Source organism: Artemia sp. Qi Xiang Cuo, chromosome 13 (genome assembly GCF_049724085.1).
Source record: "Artemia sp. Qi Xiang Cuo chromosome 13, ASM4972408v1, whole genome shotgun sequence".
Taxonomy (NCBI): domain Eukaryota; kingdom Metazoa; phylum Arthropoda; class Branchiopoda; order Anostraca; family Artemiidae; genus Artemia; species Artemia sp. Qi Xiang Cuo.
Genome location: NC_142806.1, coordinates 68,764,677 through 68,788,516, shown reverse-complemented (window position 1 = coordinate 68,788,516; position 23,840 = coordinate 68,764,677). Strand labels below are relative to the sequence as shown.

The following is a 23,840-nucleotide window of genomic DNA, read 5'->3' as shown; positions in this document are numbered from 1 at the left end:
TTCTGGGCCGGGGGGCCCTTGGGGGGCGGGGGGTGGGCGTTGGGGGGCACTGGGAGGCCGTGGGGGGCCCAGGGTGGGCGTTTGGGGGTCCGGGGGGACTGTGGGGGTCCTGGAGGACCGTTGGGGACCGGTGGAGGGCCTTTGGGACCCCGTTGGTCCTTTGGGAGCTCGATGGGCCTTTGGGGGGCCCGGGGATGGCCTTTGGGGGTCTGGGTGGTCCTTTGGGGGCGCCGGTGGCCCTTTGGGAGCTTGGGGGGCCTTTGAGGACCGGGGGCTTCCTTCGGGGTTGGGGTAGGAGGATTGGAACCCTTTGGGGTTGGGTTAGAGGACCTCACAACACTGTTCAAATGAAACTTGTGTATTATAACGACCACAGAGTTTCACCATTAAATTCTCTTCTAAAATCTCTTCAAAAATCATCTTTTAAAATGTCTCTAACTGTTTCGTCGAAATAATTCCATAACCTGTCTAAAACAGTTTCGCCCAAATAATCCCTAAACATAATTCAACGTATTCCTTTTGTTTTTGGCGTCTCTGCGCTAATGCATTTCAAATTAATAAGAAACCTGATTCCCGCGCTAAAACAATTCATCACTATGTTTCTTGGAGAATTGTTTCCATGGTCCTTGGCTATTAATATCCTTTGGAGTTCGACCAAAAGATTTGTTTCCGAGGCAAAGACATTAATGACTTGGATCTATTCCTGGAGAATCGTTTCTATGCGAAAATTTTTAAAGTCTGACAGATGATGTTATTGGTTGATTGATCTGTCAAGAAAGCGGAATTAATTTGTTGTTTCTAAGGGGAATTATTGATTCACGATAGGTGAATTGAGGTCGACAGCACAGGCGTTCCAAATTCCGGGAAACTCATAACATTTGGCTTGAACAACAATAACAAATACTATTTCTGGACACCATGACATTCACCTCGAGCGTACCCAAAACAACAACAACAACAAATAAATTGACCTTGACATTCGCTGAGAGCGTGCACTTAAAACAACAACAACATCGACCTTGACATTCGCTGAGAGCGTGCACTTACAACAACAACAACATCTACCTTGGAAATTTAGGTCATTGACCCCATTAACCACGTGTTCTCCCTAATGACTCTATGCCCATATATGGTGTGGGGTCACGACTGGTACCCCCATCTCTACTCACAGCCCACCAGGGCCCAGGGGTAGGACTTGTAAGTTATGGCCTGGTGCTTAACTTAGGCGTTGTAAGTTATGCCCTGGGGCATAACTTATTAAAGGGGTTTTATAACTTATGGGAAAGGGTTTTGTATGGGAAGAACACATAGGAAATCTATTATAATTATCCAATTATAAGGTTAAAATACATACTCTGTGATGGATGCAAAATTGTTTTGGCACACAAATTTCTATTAAGGTCAATTCCAAACAGTCGGGATCCCTTTGTGTCAGCAAGTAAAATGGTCAAAACCCCCTTATTGGACTTATTTTTTTCAATCCATTCATTGTTGTCAATCGCTGTCCACAAGCTTTACAAGCCGTATATTGTTCATACATAAAGTTTTTCTTAAAGAGGTAATCGTATAGACTTTGAAAAAAAGCCTCATTCGATTTAAATTGAAAGTTCTAGACCCGTTTTTTAAAGTCTAGAATAATCGGAGAGTAAGCACCCCCATGCCATAAAAACTTGAAACTTTTTTCAATCAAAAACGAACAGAAATTAATTAAAAAAAACTTTCCAAAAAATAAGTTTTTCAAAGAAAAGTAACGGCCATTTTAAAATTAAGCTCTGCATATACAAATATCTGTTAAAATTAAAGGACAAAACGACTAGAAGTTACTATTAAAGAAAAAATAAAACCGATAACGAAGGAAAGTGAAAAAAACAAGCATAGCAAAAAACATACAGTAATCACTAATATAAACGAACAAATAGATTTTAAAGTGTTTAATACTTTGATTGACTATGAAAATCAAGCTTAAAACGAAAACAAATATTTTGCTATTGAAGTATAAATGAAACTTGAAGAGAATAGAAATTAAATAAACAATCAATGCAAACAAACATACAATATATATTAATGTAAATGAATAAATAAATCTTAAAACGAGTGAAACTTAAATTGAATATGCAAATCAAGTTTGAATCGAATAAAAATAACTACAAACAAGAGTTTGGGTATCGTTTCACTGCAGAAGCCTAAAACCTACTGCGTACTTGGCGCTTTACTGGAAACGAATTATATTACAAATGTTTTCTTTTGTACTTAATATTGAAAATAAATATTAAAATTACAGTAAAATTTTGAACTGATGGGCTTTTAGCAATTAATATCATTATGCATCAAATATTCAGTTTAATTTATTAGTTCTTTTCAAGATTGGTCAAGACAAATATAGTTTCACTATAAGCAAAATTTGGATACTGCCCCCTTCTTTAACTGTAAAAACCTAAAGACTCTGCGTCATTGGTGTTTCACTGAAAACGAATTACTCGTATATTAAAAATTTATTCTTTTCCAGTTCTTACAGCATTGAAAATGAAAATAAAAACTACATTGAAAAAAAATCTTGAACTGATGAATCTTTCAACAATTAATATCATTATATATTTAATATTCAATTTGATTTTGTTTACATTTTCCAAGACTTTTCAAGACTCATATAGTTTTGCCATTTTTTTTAACTCTGCCATTTTTTGTAACTAATTGTGTTAGTTTGTTATGAAAACATTCTATGGCTTCTAGGCATTTCTATTTGAGCGGAAACTGCACCTCAAACTTTGTGGAACATGCATTTTCTTGCGTAAAACACCAAAATATAATAAAATGTCAAGTTTCGGAGTGTTCCACCACCGTGCCATTGGTATTTTTGAATTCGCATGGTCAGTTTAGGGGGTGGAGGGTAGGCTAATTCTCGTAGCAGCCCCATTCTGTCGTGGTATGGTTCACATTTTCAACACCTGGCGTCCGGACTATCATATAATCTACATCTGTGTAGGATGACAGAAAGATATATGTTTGGGCCATGCGAGCTTTGTCTGTTTTTTATATGTTTAGATGTTGTTTGATGCGTTTTCTTTATTTTTTGGTAAGTCTTTGACGTGTCAATAATGGCTAACTGAAGAACGTTCACTTGTGTATTTTTTTACTAAAACACTTGTATTTCGAGGTTTATTAGCCATCTCCCGACAGATTATGTGTCTTTTTCCACCTGACCAGTTGCGTAACTTTTTGTACCCGAGCAGCTTAAGATAAAGATGATGTAAAACTACCTTTCAGGTGGATAATTCATGAGTCGCGTGATCCAGCAAATGGGCTTCAGTTTATTCAATCTGAATTAGAAAAAGCAGAAGCAGCTGGAGAGAAAGTTTACATTATCTCACATATTGTGCCTGGAAGGGGTGATTGTTGGCAAATCTACACAAGGGAACTTAACAAAGTGGTGAATCGGTAGGATAAATAATTTATATATTTGCATTAAATTTTACTGTATCTTTGACGTATGAAAAATATTTGATGTATTATTTTTTTTTTAACGTGTGGCGCTTGTTTATGTCAGTCATATCACTTTGCCACTTTCCTCAAGGCCACTTGAAAAGGATGAGCCTGCATGAAATATATTCTCATATAGCACTGAAGACGGCTTAGCAAAGGTCTTTGCCAAATATCTGCTATGTTTTGTTTCTGACCACAAAATCGACAAAAAAAACAAAACAACAAACAACAAAAAGCAAACAAACAAAAACAGGAATAAAAAGGAAAACATCCTTAAGTGGCCTGCAGAAAACAAAAGAATAATCCATGAAGTTCTCAATAGTCTCCAATCGTCCTTGAAATGAATAAATTTTACAACATGACCTAGATACCCTAGTAAATTCAAGAAAGCTTAGTTTTCAAGAAACGCTAGTTTTTCAGAGTTTTAAAATACCTGAAAATATTACGTGCCATTTTGCTTGAGACAATTTTCGAAAATCTCTAGTATAAATCGCAAGATACTACTTCTCGTTCGTTTTAAGTTTAAATTTCGCTCTTTACTTTCATCAGAATTTTTTTTACTTTTTTTTGTAATTTTCTTTGTAATTTTTAGGTTTTAAAGATATATTCAGTAAACCTTATAAAAATATTTGTTTTCCTACTTAGGCAAAAAACAAATAAAGAAGCTAACAGTAGCTGTTGCTAAAATGGGGCATTAAATGTAGGCATAACTCCTTAGCTCTCTTTAACTCAGCCTTTAAAAGATCCAGGATTTTTCACAAAATGAGTCCATGGGGTGTTTATCCTTGGCATTTTTGAAAAAAATCAATTATCTATCAAATTTCAAAATAATTTAAGATTTATAGTTAATATATTTGTGTTTTCATTATTTTTACTTCTTTAACTTTAACGATTTAGGAGACTAGAAAAAATCGTCACTAGAAAAAAAAATACAAAGTTCAAAAATGTATTCGATCCAAGGTTCAAGCCTATGTCAAAACGGTCACAGGGCATAGATGTTAGCATTAAACTAAAGCATCTTGTTTATAGGAACGTCCTTTATACAATTTGCTTTCTCAAGGCATACGTTTGTTACACGCTAGACGTTTGAGACAAAAGTAGTATGTTACCTTATACTTCTACGACTTTATGTTCCTTCCCATGATATTCTACGACTTTATGTTCCTTCCCATGATATTCTACGACTTTATGTTCCTTCCCATGCTATTCTACGACTTTATGTTCCTTCCCATGATATTCTACGACTTTATGTTCCTTCACATGCTATTCTATGACTTTATGTTCCTTTCTGTGTTATTTTGGACCTTGTATACACCTTCTCAAAGAGAGTGAATATCCTCTCACATAGCATTATACTTCTACGAATTTATGTTCCTTTTTGTCTTATTCTGGACCTTGTATACACCTTTTCAAAAAGAGTGAGTATCCTCTCACATGGCATTATACTTCTACGACTTTATGTTCCTTCCTGTGTTACCTTATACTTCTACGACGCCCCCGTACCAAACAGGTTTTTCTGGTAGAACCTTATACTTCTACGACGCCCCCGTACCAAACAGGTTTTTCTGGTAGAACCTTATACTTCTACGACGCCCCCGTACCAAACAGGTTTTTCTGGTAGTCCTATTCTACAGGTCCCCGGCGCCCCAAAGACTCCTGAGCCTCCATTATAATACTTTTTAAGGCTTTATTATATCTTTTCAGAATAAATTATTATTTTAGGGAATTATTTCGGTGAAACAGTTAGAGACATTTTGAAAGATGATTTTAGAGGAGGATTTGAGGGTGAAACTCTGTGGTCGTTATAATACACAAGTTCCATTTGAACGGTGTTGTGAGGTCCCTTACCACAACCCCAAAGGGCTCTGATCCCCCCACCCCAACCCCGAAGAAAGCCCCCGGACATCAAAGGTTCTCTGGACCCCCAAAGGACCCCCGGCACCCCGATGCCTCTGAGTCCCCAATTATAATACTTTTTAAGGTTTTATTATATCTTTTCAGAACAAATTATTATTTTAGGGAATTATTTCGGTGAAACAGTTAGAGACATTTTAAGAGATGATTTTAGAAGAGGACTTGAGGGTGAAACTCTGTGGTCGTTATAATACACAAGTTCCATTTGAACAGTGTTGTGAGGTCCCCTTCCCACAACCCCAAGGGGCTCTGATACCCCACCCCAACCCCGAAGGAACTGCTATTTGCTTGCATGTATAGGAAATCCCATGTTATTTTCTTTCATGTTTAGGAATTCCCATGTTATTTGCTTGCATGTATAGGAATTTCCATGTTTTGTGCGCGGATGGAGTTCAATTTCTACTTTATGGTCGTGTGTGTTTATGAATTGGAAGGGTAATGGAGTGCGAAGATAGTAATTTTCTACTCATGGCCTTGTATTTATAGTAATTACAATGTACTTTTAATGAAAGTCTCGTAAAACCCATATACTATGATTGAAGGTATATTAGTTCCCATGTTATTTGCTTGTGTGTATAGGAATTCCCATGTTATTTGCTTGCGTGTATAGGAATTCCCTTGTTATTTGCTTGCGAGTATAGGAATTCCCATGTTATTTGCTTGCTTGTATAGGAATTCCCATGTTATTTGCTTGCTTGTATAGGAAGTCCCATGTTATTTGCTTTCTTGTATAGGAATTCCCATGTTATTTGCTTGCGTGTATAGGAATGCCCATGTTATTTGCTTGCGTGTATAGGAATTCCCAATGCTATTCAAGGACCTTATGTTCCTTCCTATGCTATTATAAGGGCTTTTCCGTGTGGTTTTTCTTTACTTGGTACCCATTAAAAACAAAATTTTTGTGTTAAATAAGTAGTTCTTATATCTTTTAAAAGAGCTTTACGGGGTTTGAGAGACTCGATTGACTGATTCCGTGTGGTTTTTCTTTACTTGGTGCCCATTAAAAACACAATTTTTGTGTTAAATAAGTAGTTCTTGTAGTTTTTAAAAGAGCTTTACGGGGTTTGAGACATTCTGTTGCCTGATTCCGTTTGGTTTTTCTTTACTTAGTGCTCATTAAAAACGAAATTTTTGTGTTAAATAAGTAGTTCTTGTATCTTTTAAAAGAGCTTTACGGGGTTTGTGAGACTCGTTTGTCTGATACCGTGTGGTTTTTCTTTACTTTGTGCCCATTATAAACGAAATTTTTGTGTTAAATAAGTAGTTTTTTGTATCCTTTAAAAGAGCTTTAAGGGGTTTGAGAGACTCAGTTGCCTTATTCCGTGTGGTTTTTCTTTACTTAGTGCTCATTAAAAACGAAGTTTTTGTGTTAAATAAGTAGTTTTTGTATCTTTTAAAATATCTTTAAGGGGTTTGAGAGACTCAGTTGCTTGATTCCGTGTGGTTTTTCTTTACTTGGTGCCCATCAAAAAAACAATTTTTTGTTAAATAATTAGTTATTGCATCTTTTAAAAGAGCCTTACGGGGTTCGAGACACTCTGTTGGCTGGGTCTGTTTTGGTTTTAATGACTGTTTGTTAATTAATAATGAAATCTTTGTGTCAAATTATTTGTTTGTGGATATGTTAAAAGAGCACTACGGGGCTTGATAGACACGTTTGCCTGATCACTTGTGGTTTTTCTTTACTATTTGCAACGAAGCATCGAAATGTTAGTTGTATATAATTAGTTTTTTGTATCATTTAAAATATATTTAATGGGTCTGAGAGACTAAGTTGACTGATTCTGTGTGGTTTTTCTTTACCTAGTGCTCATTAAAAACGAAGTTTTTGTGTTAAATAAGTAGTTTTTTTTATCTTTTAAAAGAGCTTTATAGGGTTTAATAGAATCAGTTGCTTGATTCCGTGTGGTTTTTTCTTTACTTAGTGCTCATTAAAAAGGAAGTTTTTGTGTTATTATTTGATAAGTTAACTTTAGTATTTTATGGTTTTACGTGCCTGAAATCATGAATTAGAATATTTAATTACCTGTTTAGGGTTTTCAGACCTAGGTTTTTTAGATTTTCGTGTGTGTTTGACTCCTGGGGTTTATTATTTGAGAAGTTAACTTTAGTATTTTGTGGTTTTACGTGCCTGAAATCATGAATTAGAATAGTTAATTAGCAGTTTAGGGTTTTCAGACCTAGGTTTTTTAGATTTTCGTGTTTGTTTGTTTCCTGGAGTTTATTATTTGAGAAGTTAACTTTAGTATTTCATGGTTCTTTCTTGAATTCACCTGCTGGATAAACAAAAAGACATTTCGTTCAAGAAATTATTACAAAATTCTAAGTAAGTAACAAACTCTTTCTTGAAGTTACCTCTTGGATACACAATGCAGAAATTTCATTTAAGAAATTATGAAAAAAATTGTAAGCAAGTAACAAACTCTTTCCTGAAGTCACCTCCTGGATACACAATGCAGAAACTTCATTTAAAAAAACTATGAAAAAAATTGTATGTAAGTAAGTAACAAATTCTTTCTTGAAGTCACTTCTTGGATACACAATACAGAAATTTCATTAAAGAAACTATGAAAAAATTGTAATTAAGTAGCAAATTCTTTCTTGAATTCACCTGTTGGATAAACAAAAAGACATTTCGTTCAAGAAATTATGACAAAATTCTAAGTAAGCAACAAACTCTTTATTGTTTTCACGACTTAGATACACGATGTAGAAATGTAATTCATGAAATTATGAAAAAATTCTCAGTAAGTAACAATTTCTTTCTTGAAGTCAACTCTTGGATACACAATACGGAAATTTCATTCAAGAAATTATGAAAATATTTGTAAGTAAGTAATAAACTCTTTATTGATTTCACCTCTTGGATATACAATACAGATACTTCATTCAATAAATTATGAAAAAATCGCGAGTAAGTAACAAACTCTTTATTGTTTTCACCTCTTGGATATACAATGCGGATATTTCATTCAATAAATTATGAAAAAATTGTAAGCAAGTAACAAACTCTTTCCTGAAGTCACATCTTGGATACAAAATGCAGAAACTTCATTTAAGAAACTATGACAAAATTGTAAATAGGTAAGTAACAAATTCTTTCTTGAAGTCACCTCTTGTATACACAATGCAGAAATTTCATTAAGGAAATTATGAAAAAATTGTAAGTAAGTAGCAAATTCCTTCTTGAATTCACCTGATGGATAAACAAAAAGACATTTCGTTCAAGAAATTATGACAAAATTCTAAGTAAGTAACAAACTCTTTATTGAAGTTACCTCTTGGATACACAATGCAGAAATTTCATTTAAGAAATTATCAAAAATTGTAATTAAGTAGCAAATTCTTTCTTGAATTCACCTCTTGGGTAAATAAAAAAGACATCTCATTCAAGAAATTACGACAAAATTCTAAGTAAGTAACAAACTCTTTCTTGAAGTTACCTCATGGATACACAATGCAGAAATTTCATTTAAGAAATTATGAAAAAAAATTGTAAGCAAGTAACAAACTCTTTCATGACGTCATCTCGTGGATACACAATGCAGAAATTTTATAAAAGAAATTATGAAAAAATTGTAAGTAAGTAGCAAATTCTTTCTTGAATTCACCTGCTGGATAAACAAAAAAACATTTCGTTCAATTTCATTCAAGAAATTATGACAAAATTCTAAGTAAGCAACAAACTCTTTCTTGAAGTTACCTCATGGATACACAATGCAGAAATTTCATTTAAGAAATTATCAAAAAATTTTAAGTAAGTAGCTAATTCTTTCTTGAATTCGCCACCTGGGTAAATAAAAAAGACATTTCATTCAAGAAATTACGACAAAATTCTAAGTAAGTGACAAACTCGTTCTTGAAGTTACCTCATGGATACACAATGCAGAAATTTCATTTAAGAAATTATCAAAAAATTGTAAGTAAGTAGCTAATTCTTTCTTGAATTCACCACCTGGGTAAATAAAAAAGACATTTCATTCAAGAAATTACGACAAAATTCTAAGTAAGTAACACACTGTTTCTTGAATTCAATTCATTTAGACATAAGTCATAAGGTTCATTTAAGAAATTATGAAAAAAAATTGAAAGCAAGTAACACACACTTTCGTGAAGTCAACTCATGGAGACATAATACAGAAACTTCATTATGTGAAATATGGAAAAATTGTCAGGAAGCAGCAACTTATTTCTTGAATTCGCCTGCTGGATAAACAGAAAGACATTTCGTTCAAGAAATTATGAGAAAATTCCATGTAAGTAACAAACTCATTATTGTTTTCATGACTTAGATACACGATATAGAAATTTAATTCAAGAAATTATGAAAAAATTCTCAGTAAGTAACAATTTCTTTCTTGAAGTCAACTCTTGGATACACAATACGGAAATTTCATTAAATAAATTATTAAAAAAATTGTAAGCAAGTAACGAACTCTTTCCTGAAGTCACCACTTGGATAAACAATGCAGAAAATTCATTTAAGAAATAATCAAAAATTGTAAATAAGTAGCAAATTCTTTCTTGAATTCGCCTCTTGGATAAACAAAAAAAAGTCATTTCATTCAATAAATTATAACGAAATTCTAAATCAGTAACAAATCCTTTCTTGAAGTTACCTCATGGATACACAACGCAGAAATTTCATTTAAGAAATTATCAAAAATTGTAAGTAAGTAGCAAATTCTTTCTTGAATTCGCCTCTTAGATAAACAAAAAAAGTCATTTCGTTCAAGAAATTATGACAAAATTCCAAGTAAGTAACAAAATCATTATTGTTTTCACGACTTAGATACACGATGTAGAAATTTAATTCAAGAAATTATGAAAAAATTCTCAGTAAGTAACAATTTCTTTCTTGAAGTCAACTCTTGGATACACAATACGGAAATTTCATACAATAAATTATGAAAAAATTGTAAGCAAGTAACAAACTCTTTCCTGAAGTCACCTCTTGGATACACAATGCAGAAACTTCATTTAAGAAATTATCAAAAATTGTAAGTAAGTAGCAAATTCTTTCTTGAATTTGCCTCTTGGATAAACAAAAAAAAGTCATTTCATTCAAGAAATTATGAAAAAATTCTAAATAAGTAACAAATCTTTTCTTGAAGTTACCTCATGGATACACAACGCAGAAATTTCATTTAAGAAATTATCAAAAATTGTAAGTAAGTAGCAAATTCTGTCTTGAATTTGCTTACCGGATAAATAAAATAGACATTTCATTCAAGAAATTATGACAAAATTCTAAGTAAGTAACAAACTGTTTCCTGAATCCTCCTCCTGAATGCACAATACAGATATTTCATTTAAGAAATTACGAAAAAATTGTAAGCAGGTAACAAACTCTTTCTTGAATACACCTCGTGGATACACAATGCAGAAATTTCATTAAAGAAGTTATGAGAAAATTGTAAGTAATTATAAAATTTTTTTTTGAATTCACCTGCTGAATAAACAAAAAGACGGTTTGTTCAAGAAATTATGAGAAAATTCCAAGTAAGTAACAAACTCTTTATTGATTTCACGACTTAGATATACGATGTATAAATTTAATTAAAGAAATTATAAAAAAAGAAAGTAAGTAACAAACTCTTTATTGATTTCACCTCTTGGATACAAAAAGACATTTCATTCAAGAAATTATGACAAAATTCTAAGTAAGTAACGAACTCATTCTTGAATTCGCCGTTTACATGCACAATACAGAAATTTCATTCTATGGGACCTCTACACGTGATTAAACACGTTTTGAAACTACATGCTATTTGCTTGCCTTTCTTTGGCACCTTTCCAAACGAGCGGGGATTCCCCACTGGTTCCTACAAATTGCAAAAAAAGTGACCAGCACGAAAACTCCCCGTTTTCAACCAGACTGGTTTTTGACACGACACACAAACAGCGCCATAGTGAGAGATATAACCAAAAAGTTAGGTTAATCTAGGTTCACTTAGAGTGGCGCGCCACTCTAAGTGAACCTAGATTAACCTAACTTTTTGGATATCTCTCTCACTATGACTCTGTTTGTGTGTCGTGTCAAAACCAGTCTGGTTGAAAACGTGGAGTTTTCGTGCTGGTCACTTTTTTGCAATGTGTAGGAACCAGTGGGGAATCCCCGCTCGTTTGGAAAGGTGCCAAGGAAAGGCAAGCAAATAGCATGTAGTTTCAAAACGTGTTTAATCACGTGTAGAGGTCCCATAGAATGAAATTTCTGTATTGTGCATGTAACCGGCGAATTCAAGAATGAGTTTTTTACTTACTTAGAATTTTGTCATAATTTCTTGAATAAAATGTCTTTTTTTGTATCCAAGAGGTGAAATCAATAAAGAGTTTGTTACTTACTTTCCTTTTTTTTATAATTTCTTGAATTAAATTTCTAAACCGAGTATCTAAGTCGTGAAATCAATAAAGAGTTTGTTACTTACCTGGAATTTTCTCATAATTTCTTGAACTAACTGTGTTTTTGTTTATCCAGCTGGTGAATTCAAAAAAAAAATTCTACTTACTTACAATTTTCTCATAATTTCTTTAATGAAATTTCTGCATTGTGTATCCAGGAGGTGTATTCAAGAAAGAGTTTGTTACTTGCTTACAATTTTTTCGTAATTTCTTAAATGAAATATCTGTATTTTGCATTCAGGAGGAGGATTCAAGAAACAGTTTGTTACTTACTTATAATTTTGTCATAATTTCTTGAATGAAATGTCTTTTTTATTTATCCAGGAGGCGAATTCAAGAAAGAATTTGCTACTTACTTACAATTTTTGATAATTTCTTAAATGAAGTTTCTGCATTGTGTATCCGAGAGGTGACTTCAGGAAAGAGTTTGTTACTTGCTTACAATTTTTTCATAATTTATTGTATGAAATTTCCTTATTGTGTATGCAAGAGTTGACTTCAAGAAAGAAATTGTTACTTACTGAGAATTTTTTCATAATTTCTTGAATTAAATTTCTACATCGTGTATCTAAGTCGTGAAAACAATAATGAGTTTGTTACTTACTTGGAATTTTGTCATAGTTTCTGAAACGAAATGACTTTTTTTGTTTATCTAAGAGGCGAATTCAAAAAAGAATTTGCTGCTTACTTACAATTTTTAATAGTTTCTTAAATGAAGTTTCTGCATTGTGTATCCAAGAGGTGACTTCAGGAAAGAGTTTGTTACTTGCTTACAATTTTTTTCATAATTTATTGAAGGAAATTTCCGTATTGTGTATCCAAGAGTTGACTTTAAGAAAGAAATTGTTACTTACTGAGAATTTTTTCATAATTTCTTGAATTAAATTTCTACATCGTGCATCTAACTCGTGAAAACAATAATGAGTTTGTTACTTACTAGGAATTTTCTCATACTTTCTTGAACTAAATGTCTTTTTGTTTATCCAGCAGGCGAATTCAAGAAAGAATTTGCTACTTACTTACAATTTTTTCATAATTTCTTTAATGAAATTTCTGCATACCGTATCCACGAGGTGACTTCATGAAAGAGTTTGTTACTTGCTTACAATTTTTTTTCATAATTTCTTAAATGAAATTTCTGCATTGTGTATCCATGAGGTAACTTCAAGAAAGAGTTTTGTTACTTACTTAGAATTTTGTCGTAATTTCTTGAATAAAATGTCTTTTTTATTTACCCAGGTGGCAAATTCAAGAAAGAATTTGCTACTTACTTAAAATTTTTTGATAATTTCTTAAATGAAATTTCTGCATTGTGTATTCATGAGGTAACTTCAAGAAAGAGTTTGTTGCTTACTTAGAATTTTGTCATAATTTCTTGAATGAAATTGAACGAAATGTCTTTTTTTTATCCAGCAGGTGAATTCAAGAAAGAATTTGCTACTTACTTACAATTTTTTCATAATTTCTTTAATGAAATTTTTTTATTGTGTATCCACGAGATGACTTCATGAAAGAGTTTGTTACTTGCTTACAATTTTTTTTCATAGTTTCTTAAATGAATTTTCTGCATTGACTATCCTGGAGGTAACTTCAAGAAAGAGTTTGTTACTTATTTAAAATTTTTTCGTAAATTCTTGATTGAGATGTTTTTTTTATTTTCCCACGAGGTGAATTCAAGAAAGAATTTCCTACTTAATTACAATTTTTGATCATTTCTTAAATGAAATTTCTGCATTGTGTAACCAAGAGGTAACTTAAAAAAAGAGTCTGTTACTTACATAGAATTTTGTCATAATTTCTTGGACGAAATGTCTTTTTGTTTATTCATCAGGTTAATTTAAAAAAGAACTTGGTACTTACTTACAATATGTTCATAATTTCTTTAATGAAATTTCTGCATTGTGTATACAAGAGGTGACTTCAAGAAAGAATTTGTTACTTACCTATTTACAATTTTTTCATAGTTTCTTAAATGAAGTTTCTGCATTTTGTATCCAAGATGTGACTTCAGGAAATAGTTTGTTACTTGCTTACAATTTTTTCATAATTTATTGAATGAAATATCCGCATTGTATATCCAAGAGGTGAAAACAATAAAGAGTTTGTTACTTACTCGCAATTTTTTCATAATTTATTGAATGAAGTATCTGTATTGTGTATCCAAGAGGTGAAATCAATAAAGGGTTTGTTACTTACTTACAAATATTTTCATAATTTCTTGAATGAAATTTCCGTATTGTGTATCCAAGATTTGACTTCAAGAAAGAAATTGTTACTTACTGAGAATTTTTTCATAATTTCTTGAATTATTTTCTACATCGTGTATCTAAGTCGTGAAAACAATAAAGAGTTTGTTACTTACTTAGAATTTTTTTATAATTTCTTGAACGAAATGTCTTTTTGTTTATCCAACAGGTTAATTCAAGAAAGAATTTGCTACTTACTTACAATTTTTTCATAGTTTCTTTAATGATATTTCTGTATTGTGTATCCAAGAAGTGACTTCAAGAAAGAATTTGTTACTTACTTACATACAATTTTTTTCATAGTTTTTTTAAATGAAGTTTCTGCATTGTGTATCCAGGAGGTGACTTCAGGAAAGAGTTTGTTACTTGCTTATAATTTTTTTCATAATTTCTTAAATGAAATTTCTGCATTGTGTATCCAAGAGGTAACTTCAAGAAAGAGTTTGTTACTTACTTAGAATTTTGTAATAATTTCTTGAACGAAATGTCTTTTTGTTTATCCAGCAGGTGAATTCAAGAAAGAACCATGAAATACTAAAGTTAACTTCTCAAATAATAAACTCCAAGAAACAAACACCCACGAAAATCTAAAAAACCTAGGTCTGAAAACCCTAAACAGCTAATTAACTATTCTAATTCATGATTTCAGGCACGTAAAACCACAAAATACTAAAGTTAACTTCTCAAATAATAAACCCCAGGAGTCAAACCCACATGAAAATCTAAAAAACCTAGGTCTGAAAACCCTAAACAGGTAATTAACTATTCTAATTAATGATTTCAGGCACTTAAAACCATAAAATACTAAATTTAACTTCTCAAATAAGAACAATGCCCCTTCGTTTTTACTTAGAGACAATTAAAGAAAAACCACACGTAATAAATAAACAGCGTCTCTCAAACCCTATAAAGAACTTTCAAGATAGACAGAAAACTCATAATCAAGCACAAAAACTTCAATATTATTGTGAACTCATACCAGAAAAACCACACATAAAAAGGCAACAGAGTCCCTCAAACCCCTTAAAGCTCTTTTAAAAGATACAAAAACTACTTATTTAACACAAAAATTTCGTTTTTAATGGGCACCAAGTAAAGAAAAACCACACGGAATCAGGCAACTGAGTCTCTCAAACCCCTTAAAGCTCTTTTAAAATATACAAGAACTACTTATTTAACACAAAAAATTCGTTTTTAATGAGCACTAAGTAAAAAAAACCAAACGGAATCAGGCAACAGAGTGTCTCAAACCCCTTAAAGCTATTTTAAAAGATACAAGAACTAATTATTTAAAACAAAATTTTTTTTTTAATGGGAACCAAGTAAAGAAAAACCACACGGAATCAATCAACAGAGTCTCTCAAACCCCTTAAAGCTCTTTTAAAAGATACAAAAACTACTTTTATAACACAAACACTTCGTTTTTAATGAGCACTAAGTAAAGAAAAACCACACGGAATCAGGCAACTGAGTCTCTCAAACCCCTTAAAGCTCTTTTAAAAGATACAAAAAACTCCTTATTTAACACAAAAATTTCGTTTCTAATGGGCACCAAGTAAAAAAAAACACACGGAATCAGACAACCGAGTCTCTCAAACCCCGTAAAGCTCTTTTAAAAGATACAAGAACTACTTATTTAACACAAAAATTTCGTTTTTAATAAGCACTAAGTAAAGAAAAACCAAACGGAATCAGGCAACAGAGTGTCTCAAACCCCGTAAAGCTCTTTTAAAAACTACAATAACTACTTATTTAATACAAAAATTGTGTTTTTAATGGGCACCAAGTAAATAATAACCACACGGAATCAGGCAATCGAGTCTCTCAAACCCCGTAAAGCTCTTTTAAAAGATATAAGAGCTACTTATTTAACACAAAAATTTAGTTTTTAATGGGTACCAAGTAAAGAAAAACCACACGCAAAAGCCCTTATAATAGCATAGGAAGGACATAAGGTCCTGGAATAGCATTGGGAATTCCTATACACGCAAGCGTATAACATGGGAATTCCTATACACGCAAGCAAATAACGTGGGAATTCCTATACATGCAAGCAAATAACATGGGAATTCCTATACACGCAAGCAAATAACAAGGTAATTCCGATACAAGCAATGAAATAACCTGGGAATTCCTATACACGCAAGCAAATAACATAGGAATTCCTATACACGCAAAAAACTAAAAAGGGTATTCCTATACAAGCTATAAAATAAGTTGGGAATTCCTATACAAGCAAGCAAATAACATGAGAATTCCTATACACGCAAGCAAATAACAAGGGAATTCCTATACACGCAAGCAAATACCATGGGAATTCCTATACACGCAAGCAAATAACATGGGAATTCCTATACATGCAAGCAAATAACATGGGAATTCCTATACACGCAACCAAATAACATGGGAATTCCTATACATGCAAGCAAATAACACGGGAATTCCTATACCCGCACGCAAATAGTAGTTCCATCGGGGTTGGGGTGGGGGATCGGAGCCCTTTGGGGTTGTGGTAAGGGGACCTCACAACACTGTTCAAATGGAACTTGTGTATTATAACGACCACAGAGTTTCACCCTCAAGTCCTCTTCTAAAATCATCTCTTAAAATGTCTCTAACTGTTTCACCGAAATAATTCCCTAAAATAATAATTTATTCTGAAAAGATATAATAAAGCCTTAAAAAGTATTATAATGGAGGCTCAGGAGTCTTTGGGGCGCCGGGGACCTGTAGAATAGGACTACCAGAAAAACCTGTTTGGTACGGGGGCGTCGTAGAAGTATAAGGTTCTACCAGAAAAACCTGTTTGGTACAGGGGCGTCGTAGAAGTATAAGGTTCTACCAGAAAAACCTGTTTGGTAAGGGGGCGTCGTAGAAGTATAAGGTAACACAGGAAGGAACATAAAGTCGTAAAAGTATAAGACCATGTGAGAGGATACTCACTTTCTTTGAGGAGGTGTATACAAGGTCCAAAATAACACAGAAAGGAACATAAAGTCATAGAATAGCATTTGAAGGAACATACAGCCGTAGAGTATCATGGGAAGGAACAGAAGGTCGTAGAATATCATGGGAAGGAACATAAAGTCGTAGAATATCATGGGAAGGAACATAAAGTCGTAGAATATCATGGGAAGGAACATAAAGTCGTAGAAGTATAAGGTAACATACTACTGACAAAAAGGTAACCTAGAGCTCAAAGTTTCATCGTCACCTGATGAGGCCTTTTTTTTCTTTTTTAAATTATAAATCTACAAAAAAAAATGATCACTAGCCATGTATTGAACCTTTAAACATCTCTGCAATGTTGCATGCGTGCTAGTTCTATTGGCAGCAATTGAAAAGGGGTACCCGCGCCCTCCCTAGTTGCTTGCTCTAGCTAATATTCTCAAACATACCTTTTTTGGAGTCTTTTCATTAGAAAAGGCCTTTATATGTATTTTTATTAAAAAAAGATGGAAACATAACCCAAAGTGCACTTAATGGGTGTCATATGCTCTAAGTCAACTTTATAAAAACGATTGGATATAAAACTAGCCTTTAAATGAGCCCTGAGACAGCAAACTATGCTGTTCCAGTGCTCTCAGCTCTTACATTTTGGAAATGGAGCCCGTATCGCACTTTTTGGGTCACATAGGGCCCTTTTTGATAGCGTGTCAAGTCCAAATTTACAAAACCGTTTAGATTTAAAAACTAGCTGTTAAATGAGCACTTAAACAGCTTTCTTTCAATTTTTTTTTTTCAAATTAACCGTATACTAGCAAGACAAATAAAAATAATAGTTAGTATTTCTAAATGAGCTACAAAAAAAAGATTCTTTTCACTAGACAGTTTTCTTAAAACAGTATTTTTGAGCATTTGTTATTATGGGTTAGATTAAATACTAGATACTAGATTAAATAAAAAAAAAACAAGTTTTTTTTAACTGAAAGTAAGGAGCGACATTAAAACTTAAAACAAACAGAAATCATTCCGTATATGAAAAGGGCTGTCTCCTCCTCAACGCCTCGCTCTTTAAGCTAAAGTTTTTTATTTTTTTAAAAAATGAAGTTGTGACACAGAGTCAAACTTTAGCGTAAAGAGCGAGGTGTTTAGGAGGGGACAGCCCTTTTCATATACGGAATAATTTCTGTTCGTTTTAAGTTTTAATGTCGCTCCTTATTCTCAGTTATAAAAACTTGTTTTTGATTTAATTTTGAACTTTTTTGAATTAATACAGGTTTGATTTTGGCTCACCGTACATGAATAATTAAAACGAAATTTGCATATTAATTTTACTTTTTTTGGCTAAATGGCTTTCTCAAAATTTGGATCTGACGTAACTTAGGAATTAACTTACGTAACGAACTTCTATATTCGTAAATTTTAATTACGTATATTAGGGGATACGCTCCTTAGTCAATACCTCGCTCTTTAAGCTAAAGTTCAAATTTTGTTCCAATTCAGTAAGAATGACCCCCATTTGCCGTTAATTAGAATAAATAGCTCTGATGAAAGTACAAAAAAAAAAAATTAGCTTAGTGAGCGATGTAATGACTAGGGGGCGAATCCAATCATATACGTAATAAAGTACTTAAGTACTTAATGTACTTATACTAATGTTACAGAATGTAATTATACTTAATGATATTAATGCTTAGTGTAAACAGTACGGGCAAATTCCACAACTCATAGCCCTTTCTGGTATATGAAGGGTGTTGCCCTCTGCTACACACTTTCCATTTCCCTCTAAAGTGTTATTTATCACTTAAAAAATCTTCTTAATAGTCTAATTAAGTGATCCTTGTTTTTTAGGATTTGTTATTATTAATTTGGCATAAAATACAAACATTATTGTAAAGAGCGTGACTTTGAGGAGGGAAATTATTCAGTATATGAAATGCTCCCCTCTAAGCAATACATTGCTCTATAAGCTATAGCTGTTAGGACTTTTAGTAAGTCTTTCTATTTTATTTATACGGCCCTAGTGTTTCACTAGCCGTTCTTAAAAAGTGGGACAAACAGTCAAAATACAGCGTAAACAGCAGGGTATTGAAGAGGAGGCAGCCCAATCATATATGGAATGGTTTCTGTTCCGTTTGAGTAACAGAAATTATTATGTATATGAGGGGGTTCGTCCCCTCGTCTCTATACGCCAAAATCACAAAGGCCGTTTAATTAGAATAAATAGCTCTTTTGAAAGTACTAAAAAAAACTTTAGCGTAAAGAGCGAGGTATTGACGACAGGACGAACCCCCTTAAATACATAATAATTTCTGTTCGTTTTATGTTTTAATGTTGCTCCTTACTTTCAGTTGAAAAAACTTGTTTTTTTAAATTTAATTTCTGATTGTTTTTTAAATAATGCTGGGAAATCCGCCACCCCCTTCCTGTAAAATTGCCTTCCCCATGAAAAATTCCCCCATGGAAAGATCATCCCATGTAAATCCCTCCCCTAGCCCCCCAACCAGAAAAAATCCCCCTGAAAATGTCTGTATATTTCGCAATTACCTATACTATATGTAAACAATATGGGCAAAGTTCAAAACTTGTAGTCCTTCCCCTGGGGACTGTGGTGGATTAAGTCATCCTTAAAGACATAGTTTTTATATTTTTCGACTATGCTGAATAAAATGGCTACCTCAAAATTTCGATCGGGTGACTTTGAGAAAAAATGAGCGTGGGAGGGGGCCTAGCTGCCCCACTTAAAAAGGGCACTAGAACTTTTAATTCCCGTTCGAATGAGCCTGCTCACGATATTCTATGACCATTGGGTCGATACGATCACCCCTAGGGAAAAACAAAACAAAAAAACAAACAAATAAACACGCATCCGTGATCTGTCTTCTGGCAAAAACACAAAATTCCACATTTTTGCAGATAGGAGCTTGAAACTTCTACATTAGGGTTCTCTAGTACGCTGAAGCTGATGATATGATTTAAGGAGTGTTTTCCCCTTATTTTGAAAATAAGGTAAATTTTCTCAGGCTCACAACTTTTGATGGATAAGACTAAACTTGATAAACCTTATATATTTGAAATCAACATAAAAATCCAATTCTTTTGATGTAGTTATTGATATCAAAATTGGGTTTTTTGGAGGTTCGGTTACTATTGAGCCAGGTCGCTCCTTACTTACAGTTCGTTACCACGAACTGTTTGATTGCAACTATCACTGCGACCATGATTTCACCAGCATTTTGAATTCAGTTTAGATGAGTGGTTTGGTAATATCCATCAATGAAACCATGCATCAGTCTATAAAGATATTTTTAGATGAGACTTTTTATTTTTAATCTGACACCCTCTCTTTTTTTTACTCTTGAAAGTTAAATAGAAATCTTCAAATTTTCTTTTAGTTTTGAGACTACTCTTGCTGGTCAATTTTATGGTCACACCCACAACGATGAGTTCAAGATTTTTTATGACAGTGAAGATCCATCTCGCGCCATAAATGTTGCTTGGATTGGACCTAGCCTAACATCATTTGTTGATATCAATCCCGGCTATAAAATATACCTCTTGGACGGTGAAAGGGAGGGATCCACTTTCGTAAGTAGTTAGAAGGGTTGTTTGTCTTTTGAAAATAGTGTATGTTCTATGAATATTTACAAGAAAAGTCCCAATTGTATATTTTTTTAATTTATTTTTACATATTAATATATATTTTAGTATATTATACACATTTTATGTATATTTAAAATGAATTTATTTGCAGTATATTTCTTAGCAATGCTAGTGGTATAGAGAGAAAACTGGCACAGGAAGATAGGTTAAGGTCTTCCATTTTAATAGGTTTAAAGTTTTTTCATTATATTATAAAAAATTATATAGCCTAAAAATATACTTTATATACATTTACACCAAATTTATTTAAAATTAATTTATTTAACAACGTTAGAGATATAGAGGGAAACCTGGCTCAACAGGATCGATTATAATCCTCTTTTTTAATGCTTTTAGTATTTATAAATATAAATATATTATTCTCTAAACATATTTTACATATATCTACATAACATTTATAAAAAATTAATTTATTTCGAAGTTGTTTATTTAACAATGAGTGATAAAGAGAAACACTTGTTCAGGAGGACAGTTAGCTTCCTTTTTAATATGTTATTGCCTATATAATTTTTAACACATATTATAAAAATTATGTAACCTATACATTTACTTTAAACATATTTATACAAATTTAAAGAAGATTATTTATTTAAATTTTATTTAAGGATTCTAGTGATATAGAAGAAAAACTGGCTCAGGAGGATAAGTTCAAATTTTCCTTTTTAGTAGCCTAGGCTATAGGTTTTATAATTTTTAATTTATATTATAAAAACTATATAACCTTTAAATATATTTAACACATATTTATATACAATTTATTTATAAGAAATATGCTTATTTAAAATTTATTTTAAATATATGATTTTATCAAAAAGTCACATATATTTATAAATAGGTCAAAGTTTATTCTTTAGACAATCCTAAAGAATAGGCTTTTCGCAGGTTGGTTAATCAGATACAATCTTTCAAAATTATTTTTTAAATGAAAGGCTAAACTTCATTCCTTTGGTTTTTCTATGTATTAATAATAGAAATTTTTGCACAGAATAAGTTTTTCAAAAAAAAGTAAAGAACCCTATTAAACCAAAAATCAACAAAAATAGAATCAAATAACTTATCAAGCAAAAAACTACCACAAATCAGTATCAATAAATAAACAAAACCCAAAACAACCGAAATTAGAATAACTCAAACTCAAAACCAGCTGAATTTAATCTGAGTAGGGTTCTAAATCCTATGCTTTCTAAAAGCCAGAATAGAATTTGTGCTTTACTTTAGCTGTCCTAGCCGAGTGGATTGGTAAGCTGGATTTAGGATTCTTTGTCCGAGAGGGTAAAGTTTTGAATCCTGTTGTAACCAATTATTCGGTATGGGACGAGGGTCAGTGGTGTGACTCTGTAAGCTCAGCCAGTGTTGACCCGATTCTAAGTGGATACCTGGAGAAATCTGAAGAAGGTAAACAGGAAAGCTGTGCGAAAGCACATGATGGTCGGCCCCCAGCCCCCCATTGCACTTCCTGGCTGAAGCGCCAAGAAACGGAGATCAGCACTGCCGGTAGGGACTGTATAGTCCTATGCCGTATTATTTACCTTTTTTTTACTGAAAAAAATTCAAATTAATTTACTGAAAAAAATGTGCATTGTCAGTTTAATATACATATGCTGATATTCATTCCTTAAAATCTTAGTGAATTTTTGATTTCTTAAATTTATAAACGTGAAAACATTTAAAAGAATTTTTTCAGTAAAGTACAAATTATATTCAGGCTTTTAGAAATCATAGGGTTTAGAACCCTTCTCAGATTAATTTTTGCTCGTTTTGAGTTTGACTTGTTTTAATTTCGGTTTGTTTTGGGTTTCATTTATTTATTGATACTGATTTATGGTAGTTCTATGCTTGGTAAATTATTTTATTGTATTTTTGTTCATTTTTGGTTTAATGGAGTTCTTTACTTTTATTTTGAAAAACTTATTTTGTGCAAAATGGTTTTTTGATTAATTTTTGTTCGTTTTATATTGACATAGTTTTTTTCAGGGAGAAAGACTGAACCTCTTCTGAAGTTAAAAAACAATCCCTTCCATAAAAAATTGAAAGGGCAATGGCCCATTTAATTTCCAATCGAATGAGCCCTTTTTGAAATTTTTACGACAACACTTTCTATAAAAAATTATATGCCCCCAGGGCATAACTTAAAACCTTAGTCCTGAGGGCTGTCGAGTGGTTGTCATCCTCAAAGACCTACTTTCCAGAACTTTCAACTACGTTCAACAAAATGGCATTCTCAAAATTTTGATTGGACGTATTTGGGGATATGGTTGGCGTGAGAGGTGGATTAGTTACGCTCCAATCACTTTCGACTATTAAAAAGGGCACTAGCCCTCTCAATTTCCAATTGAATGAACCCCTTTTGAAGTTTCTACGACAACGCTATCTATACAAACCTTGTGTTCCTAGGGCATTACAACATTTGCCCTGGGGGCTCCGGGGGATTTGTCATCCTCAAATACATAATTTCCAGAACTTTCAACTATGTTGAAACAAATGGCTATCTCAATACTTTGATTGGATGTGTTTGGGGAGGCGGTGGGCCTGAGAGGGGGTTAGTTGTCCTCCAATCACTTTCGACTATTAAAAAGGGCACTATCCTCAAAAACCTCATTTCCAGAACTTTCAAATACGTTTAACAAAATGAATATCTCAAAAAGGGCACTAGCCCTTTGAATTTCCAATCGAATGAGCCCCTTTTCAAGTTTGTACGACAAAGCTTTAAATAAAAACTTATATACCCCCAGGGCCTAACTTTTAACCCTTGCCCTGAAGACTGTGGTAGGAGTGTCCTGCTCGAAGACATAATTTTCAGAACTTTCAACTACGTTGAACAAAATGGCTATCTCAAAATTTTGATTGGATGTGTTTAGGGAAATGGTGGGCTTTTAAGGGGTTTTAGTTGCTTTCCAATTATGGGCGTGAGAGGGGGGTTAATTGCTCTCCATCCACTTTTGACCATTAAAAAGGGCACTAGCCCTTTAAATTTCCAATCAAATGAGCCCTTTTTAAAGTTTCTACGACAAAAATTTCTTTAAAATCCTTATATGCCCAAAAGGGCATAACTTACCAACCTTGCCCAGAGGGTTTTGGGGGGGGGGCATATCATCCTCAAAGACCTAATTTCCAGAACTTTCAACTACGTTAAACTAAATGAATATATCATAATTTTGAATGGATGTGCTTGGGGAAACGGTTGGCGTGAAA

The 23,840-nt window shown here is 32.8% G+C and overlaps 1 protein-coding gene across 1 annotated transcript in view; it reads left to right on the top strand.

Moving 5' to 3' along the window:
- Positions 1-23,840, top strand: part of LOC148945588 (sphingomyelin phosphodiesterase-like) — a 262,982-nt gene that overhangs the window by 208,399 nt on the left and 30,743 nt on the right. The window contains exons 9-10 of the mRNA XM_089098860.1: positions 3,265-3,435; positions 20,381-20,573. Coding sequence (XP_088954986.1) covers positions 3,265-3,435; positions 20,381-20,573 — 364 coding nt within the window. The remainder of the gene's footprint in view (positions 1-3,264; positions 3,436-20,380; positions 20,574-23,840) is intronic.